General features: G+C 41.0%; 1 protein-coding gene across 1 annotated transcript in view; it reads right to left on the bottom strand.

Annotated features, from left to right (window-relative positions):
* The window catches only part of LOC101856129 (glycine and methionine-rich protein), an 11911-nt gene extending 5418 nt beyond the window's left edge, over window positions 1-6493 (bottom strand). The window contains exons 1-2 of the mRNA XM_005108265.3: window positions 6393-6493; window positions 2504-2562 (exon numbers count right to left, since the gene is read on the bottom strand). Of these exons, the coding sequence (XP_005108322.1) occupies window positions 2504-2558 (55 nt within the window). The 5' untranslated portion in view covers window positions 2559-2562; window positions 6393-6493. The remainder of the gene's footprint in view (window positions 1-2503; window positions 2563-6392) is intronic.
* Between the last annotated feature and the right edge of the window lie 1407 nt (window positions 6494-7900).

The following is a 7900-nucleotide window of genomic DNA, read 5'->3' as shown; positions in this document are numbered from 1 at the left end:
CTCACACACACACACACACACACACACACACACACACAAACACACACACACACACACACACACAACCTGTTGAGATAAAGCACTCTGCACAGATCAGATAAGACCGGAAAGACAGGGTTAAAAGTTTTATATATTATCATTTTGACGAAATGTAGTGAACTATTAACAGTCAAATGAAAAATGTGGGAAAGAAAGGTGGTTATTGACCCGCACTGCCTAAAACGAAACGTAGAGTTACTAAAACGACACTTTATATATATATAAACGACAATTTTTATATCAAACTCTCTTGTAACACCTCTAATCTTCGGCACTTAAATGACCTTATTGTGTTGCAAGTGTCGTGCAACACTTACTAAAACAGAAAACAAAAACTTTTGAAATGTTTCAAGAGGTTATTCTCGTCCCCTCGAGGGTCCGGTTATGTGAGACATCATTATTTCAATTCAAAGAGACGTATTGCCGGTGTTTGACAACGTACTACTGAAAAAATTGACACTGAAAAACATGATGGCGTGGGGCTGGAACAAATGGAAATACATCACAAGCTCCTGCGCATTCAACAGATGGAAGCCGCAGGTCTGACTTTACGACGACTTATAGGGAGTGCCCATTCGCGCGATCAGATCGGGAAAGGGTCGGATCGGGTCGGGTCGGGTCGTCGGGTCGGATCGTTTTCTGGTGGTTTCAGTGCACACTACAACCCCGCCGCAATTGTACCCGACGACCTGGAAGTTAAAGTAGAGAAACCTTTAACCTCAATGGCTTCCAGGGTTCCTTTCCGCAGTTCCCTGTCGCAGTGCTGCGGCAGCCTGGAATCCCATAAACATGGGTTACATCGATAACTTTCAATTTTCAAAGATTGTTCATAACTAGATATTTCACTCGGCCAAATGGGTGTCCGCGGAAATCCACGCATTGCTTCAGATGGCGCTGCAGTCTTTGTTTTCAAGCTCTTTTTCGTTTCTCCAGAAGAAGAATAGGAATAGCATTGTATGTTAGTTTCGCTTTTATTGTTTTTCACTTTTCACTCGAATAGGGTAACTCTGTTTGCAAAGTCTGCATTTTTTGGAAAAGGGTGCCACCGGACTTTGAGTGTCAACATGGACACGTGACTCAGCCTTGTTGTGATTGGTTGCAAACCATCCGATCGCGCTACTCGCAGGCCTGAAAACAAACGCGTTTATTTTTGCAGGTCACCGACTGAGTCGATCGGTTTGTGCCACGATGGCCGCTTTGCGCCCTCAATTTGGCTAGCCCCAACTATCAAATCGACCCAACACGACCAGACCAGACCCGATCGCGGAAGTGGGCACCCCCAGCTAGAATAAACATACAATGTGGGGGGAAATGGTAAAATGGTGAGGCTATTTAAGAGGTGGGACCTCCGAGTTTAACGTCCATCTCTGAAAGGACCGAGCCAAGTGGGGAAATTCGTGTAAAGTGCCTTTCCCAAGGACACAACATCGAACTGAGCTGAGGCTCGGACCCCCGATCTCGCAATCTCTTGATTACGAATCCGGTAGTCTAACCACTGGGACGTTGTGAAAATTCCACTCGTCGATTTATTTAAATCTTTTTAAAAAAGGGAAGAAGCAGATTTTCAAGAGATTATGAGCGTTTGAAAATATAGCGCCACTTGACGACGTTGTAATTTTTTTTAAACCGTAGGCTTACGTGACTAGCTGTTTGGATATACTGAGAAATTGTCGATGGAGCTGATTTGGAACAAAATAATGGCAGTACAGCCGAAGGATACTTTGCGCTAGTAGATTAGGAAGTTATATCTTTCGACCCAACCTGTCAGAAGGAGCACCGCAAGTGTAAGAAAATGGAATTACCAGGAGAAAGGTTGAGGTACGGAGAACCACAAATGGTCGACTAACTGTTCAGTTAAAGTAAGCTCAATTTTTTAAAAACTTGTTATTTCTTTTAACTAAAGTTTCACATTTTGTGGTATCAGTCGCATGTACTCTAAAAATATTTTGTCAATATTCAGATTCTATAGGATGGAAAAAAGCAAGAAAAGATACATTATGTTGTCGCAATTCCTTGTAAAATGAAACAGCTTTTTCTTCTCTCCTGGAACAGTTTTGCTTTCTAGGATTAGAAAATTTGAACAATCGGCTTACCGACAATTGAACTTCTCACAAGGGACACTAACTCGAGTGTCAAAGCAAGGAATCTAACCTTTACACTTCGGACGCCTGTGAGATCATTTCAAGTTTCTGTTGCAGATGCTAAGAAATAACGGAACAGGTTTTTTATTTTTACACGAGCATAGTTTAATGTAAGTTCAGTTTACTGTGCATTTTATTCATGTGACAATTTTTCTGTAGTTTTGAGATTTGAATGTATTAACGGTTTGTTTGTTTTTCGATATACACGCTTAACTGGAGACTGCCAGTTTCAACTATCATTATTTATGGCCTATATTCTGTTTTGAATAGAGCAATGATTTCAAAGTAAACGGTAAATAACTCTTGTTCGCATATGTACTCACCAAACGTTGACGTCATGAGGCAGCAAGCCATGGCGACTGCGAAGTAGACCTTCATGGTTCTGAAAACAGATGGCAATAATGATTAATGAAAGACTGATTCATACCTTTCAAATATTGTTCTTCTCTGGGAGCTAACAAGTTTCTTTCTTTTTTTCGTGTTGTTGTTTGGGGGGGGGGGGATTTTGTTTTGAGGGGGGGGGGGTGTTGTTGTTGTTGTTGTTGTTGTTGTTGTTGTTGTTGTTGTTGTTGTTGTTGTTGTTGTTGTTGTTGTTGTTGTTGTTTTTCCGAACAGCTCCCAGGGCAACAAAATTGATTTAGTCCTTTTTGTAAGCTCACAGAGCTCCTTTGGGGCTACCCATATTCTCTGTATCCGTTCACCTCGTCAGCAATACCTGTGATTTCAACGTTCCATATGTAGAGCAAAAAATACATCAAGTGATTCCCTGCTTGTAGAATTTAAAAAGTCAGAAAAGGACAACTCTAAAAGTGAATACCCTAGAAATCTTCTTCTTCTTCTTCTTCTTCTTCTCCTCCTTCTCCTTCTTCTTCTTCTTTTTCTTCTTTTTCTTCTTCTTCTTCTTCTTCTTCTTCTTCTTCTTCTTCTTCTTCTTCTTCTTCATCTTCTTCTTCTTCTTCTTCGTTTTTCAACCTGGCGTGCAACTCATTCCAACGTATATGTATGATCAATTATGACCGTTTGTCAAGACCTCTTTATTGCCTTCAGGCGGCCACTTTCCGATGAATTTTGCCCGGCGGCGGCGGCAGCCTACTTTTGTTGACTTTAGAACTACCAAGGAATCTTTAACGTGGTCAACTTTTACATGGGACCTCCAAGATTTTTCGTTCCTATCCGTGAAAGCTAGGTATCCAATCATACCTACCCTACGATCATGGGGTGCGGCTGAAAGTTGTCCAAAACAGCAGTAAGAAGGAGTCGGGAGTTGAAATAAAAAGAGTCAGCAGTAAGGGAGAGAGTAACAGAGAGAGGACCGAGGGAGAGGTGTTGGAATTTTTTTTAAGGGGCGGGGGAGGCGGTGGGGAGTGAAAAGCAGATGACATGATAAGACTAAAGAACAGGAAAGAAGGACAAAGGATATTATGTAATAAGAGGACACATTTTTTCGGGTCGCCAGCCGGTTTCGATCTCGAGACCTTTTGACTGATAGGGGAACATTATACCTCTGAACCACGAGAGCCCCCACATCTTAGTAATGAAAATAAATCTTTTGAGGATCTTCTACGTTTCCTGTAAATTCCTTTTTTTAAAACGGATTCTAGGGAATTAAATACAATGTCCTAAATGGTGATAGCATATACTTGTGTTGGAAGATTTGGGTTGGGTAAGGGGGGGGGGGGTCTGGGCTAGGTAAAGAGGCTGACGCTCACACTGATTGTTAACATTTTTTCAGCATTTTACTGAATTTGAGGATATAGTAACCAACACTATCAACAGCATAAAGCGGTACAACCTTAGGGAGGCGGATTAGCCCCCCCAAAAATCCAGAAAGCAGATGATGAAAAGCAAATCGCCTTCAAGTGTCCCTCAACAGTCTGTTTGGTGATCATGGACAAGTAATTTCCGATGTTAGTCTTAGAAACATCTTGTCTTTTTTTCAGTACTACATTGCTACACTTAAAGGAAAAGGTGAAAGGGTCAAAACTGAGCTTTTGTATTGCTTTATCAAAGTTAAAAGGTCTCTTGATAGCTTACAAGCTGGACTCGATGTGGATATATAAGTCCCTTTTTCCTCCATTGTTGCTTCGTTGGCAGCTGGCATTATTCTAAACCAAGTAAATAGAAAGGGACGAAGAGCCAATTGTAAAGCTGTGGAATAACTACGAATACAGACAAAGAAAAGGTTCGAAGACAAAAGGCAATACGGATTCTAAGAGAAAAATAGACAATAACCGAATAGAAGCTACAGATACGAATGTCTATTATGTCCGTTTGATGGGACAGGCCTGAGTTAGTAAGAAGAATGTATGGCAGCTAGCTGGGCAATTAGTCACTCCGGGGGAAAAAAAGAAGGAAAGAAGGAGGGAAAGGGAAGGAAGGAAGTCAGAAACTGCGTCCGTGAGAAAGAAAGCAAGAAACAAAGCAAGAAAGAAAGCAAGAAAGAAAGCAAGAAAGAAAGCAAGAAAGAAAGAAAGCAAGAAAGAAAGCAAGAAAGAAAGCAAGAAAGAAAGCAAGAAAGAAAGAAAGAAAGAAAGAAAGAAAGAAAGAAAGAAAGAAAGAAAGAAAGAAAGAAAAAAGAACGAAAGAAAAAAGAACGAAGGGAAAAAAAAGAAAGAAAGAAAGAAAAAAAAAGAAAGAAAAGCTAGTCAATTTGTTTGGCAGCCTGGCAGCTCACCCACATGGTTTAAGAATCCATTTGTTTGCTTTGTTCCTTTTTACCCTACTTCTAGCACTACTTTTCATACACTTACATTGCTGTATCGTTTTGACATAATTGTGGAAGCTGTAGTTGGAAATGGGAAGGCGGTTTGCTCCTTCTAATTGTTCATAGTGGGCCAATCCGCCTCTCTAATGTTATATAAATTTGTGCAGCTGACAGTAACGGCACAGCAAATCGTTATCCTGTTTAATAGATACCTGTGTCTTTCCTTGGTTGGGGGAAAGTTTGGTGGATGAATGGATGGATAAATAGACAAATGGAAGGATGGGTAGACGAAGGAAAGGTTGACTGGGAAAAATGGGGGAGGGGCGGGAATCAGTGATAAACAGGTGAGCAGATCTGACTGTGTGTGTACATTATATCCCACAGGCGTGCTGGCCTCCTCTCTCGGTTACCACTGCCGAGCAAGACAGTCTCTCTTTCCTTTTTCTTTTCTGGGATTCTTGTAACTTGGACGCCCTTTTTTATCTACCAAAATAATTCAGTTGTAAAACCCACTCGATCGATCACAATTTAGAGTAGATTTATCATTTAGCAATAATACAGATTGCCCTTCACCATTCGTGGGCTTTTCAAACACGTCTGTTTGCCATAGACAATTTACTATTAATTTTTTAAAGTTCATAGTTATTGAGCAAATATTAACAATGCTTCTTCATTCTGAAGTCAGAAGCATCTGTTCTTCAAGACTTTAAACAAGCGGACAAATTTAAAACTGAGTTTCACGGGAAGGGGGGGGGGGTCCTGAAAGATTTCGAGTTCTCGTGTTTGAGTGAGTTGTGAAAACTACTGAGATGACTCATAACTGAAAAGTAATCTTTGGCAACAAGAAGGCCAATGGGTGCCAGTGCGGGCTTTTGTATACCCTTATCCCGAGTTAAAGCACAGGTATCAAAAAACAGGAAATATTACTCCTACAGCAGTACAGTCTAACAGAATAAAAAAAACCAGCACATGATTGGGCAAGAAACAAATCTGTGACAGTCTACAAGTGCACTTTACAATCGTTCCATCGTATAGGTCGCAAATGTTCTATGAACAACATTATTATTATTATAAGATTGAGCTGCGTTTTTACAATCTGTTGTTGTTTTCGTATGAGTCAAGCTCACACAGGTTACCTCCCAAACAATACCAGAAAATTGAACTATCCATGGTCTCAAAATCTAATTTATGTTGGTGGATTTAACAAACAACTTATTACATTCCAGTTTCCTCAAACTATATAATATCATCGTTTGCCGGAATATGTTATGCAGTACTAATACACAGCCTGCCTGCCTTCCTTGAATCTCAAAGCTGCAAGTCAGGGACGAGAATGTCCAAAGTTATATCATGAAACATGCCCTGCAAAATGAGCAGTACACCTCCACATGGTCATGCCTACTTGAAAAGTTCGGAAGTTGGTAACATTCTATCAACACAATTTCCGAGGCCATTATATTTCGACTAATTGTTAACTTAATACATTGTTTAAATCCGTAAGTACACACCTGGTTTGTTCAGACGGCTGATGGTGATGCCTGTGTGTGTCTGTGTGTGTCTTGGGACCTCTGTAGTGGACACGATCCGCTTTCCATGACTTTTATATACTCGTCAGCTTTCTCCTCGTCTCACTACGTTTTGTGACGTCACGGACCTAGTACGGCGCGTGCTAAAACAGTGTACGTTGTCGTGACGGAGGAAATAAGACAGTACTTCCGGTCTGAAGCCCGTGAGATTTCTCTTGACATGTCAAAAGTTGTACCGCTTTTCTGCCATGCTTCTCTTTTTCCTTCACATACCTCTGGTGTGGCATTGAGTAAGTGGAAAAGACAAACAGTTAGCGGCGCACAAGAAAAAAAAAACTAGTCCGACGCGTATGGGTGTTATTATTCTTCATCTCCATATTTCCATCTTTATGACTTTTTTATCTTGATGACGGGGTGGAGGGCTGTCATTGCTCTCCTTATGGCATCTGTGTGTTGGTCTTCTCGAAACTGCCATGTGCTATTTTTGCAACCTTTCGCGATTCGGGGTTCTGTGGCTACCCACCAAACCTAGCCATAGATTTGTCTAGCCTACATTGTCGTCGGTTTTGTTGCTACCAGCACCATTATTATTTTGCCTTTGTTCTTGAGAAGAGTGTTTGTGTGTATTTTTCCATATGTTTGTGTGTCCGTTTATATTCATATATATTTGTGTGCATGAATGTATAGTACATGAATGTGTATAAGTGTATGTATGTGAGTGTAGATATGTATGTATGTGTGTGTATGTGTGTGTGCGTGTGTGAGTGTGTGTGTGTGTGTGTGTGTGTGACTGTGTGTGTACGTGCGCACGTCTGTGTGTATGTATGTGCCTATGTGTGCGTGTATGTGTGTGTGTGTATATGTGTGTTTCTTTCCTTGCAGTGTTTAAATCAACACCAAACGTTTCGCTGGAGGTGTTTTCCCAGCCCTATCTGTCTTTCTTTTTTTCTGACATTTTGTCTTTCACCATATTATTTCCATCTCTCTGGCTTGATTTTAATTTTCTCACAAATTGGAACCCCAAATTATAAACACAAAATATTTCTGTCTTGTGCTGACGACAGACATCGTCATCTCGTACGTAAAGTCCTTTGTCATGTTGTTACCCTCGGTTTCCTTGGGAACCTTCCATTTATTCCTCACATACAAATAGCACCGCTCGGTAACCTCAGTTATTGCTCCCACCAGTCTAGGAAGGTAATCGTATGCCCATAACATTAACTTTCTTACATCGTCTTCACATGATCACAAAGACGGCTTTTTCCCCTACTAAGCGGTGACTCAACGGAAAGATCTAGAATAAACATACATAGACATAAGGTCAGGCACGAGGTGGAAAGATCTAGAAGGAGAGAAAGAGAGGGGAGACGGGGATCAGATGCACTAGTACAGGTGAGAAAAATAGGATGTGGAGAGACAAGGAAAGTGAGAAAGAGAAGGGGGAGAGGGAGCGAGAGAGAAAGAGAGAGAGAGAGAGAGAGAGAGAGAGA

Source organism: Aplysia californica, unplaced genomic scaffold, assembly GCF_000002075.1.
Source record: "Aplysia californica isolate F4 #8 unplaced genomic scaffold, AplCal3.0 scaffold00673, whole genome shotgun sequence".
Lineage (NCBI taxonomy): Eukaryota > Metazoa > Mollusca > Gastropoda > Aplysiida > Aplysiidae > Aplysia > Aplysia californica.
Note: the sequence above shows the minus strand (reverse complement) of the source record. Positions and strands in the feature narration are given on the sequence as shown.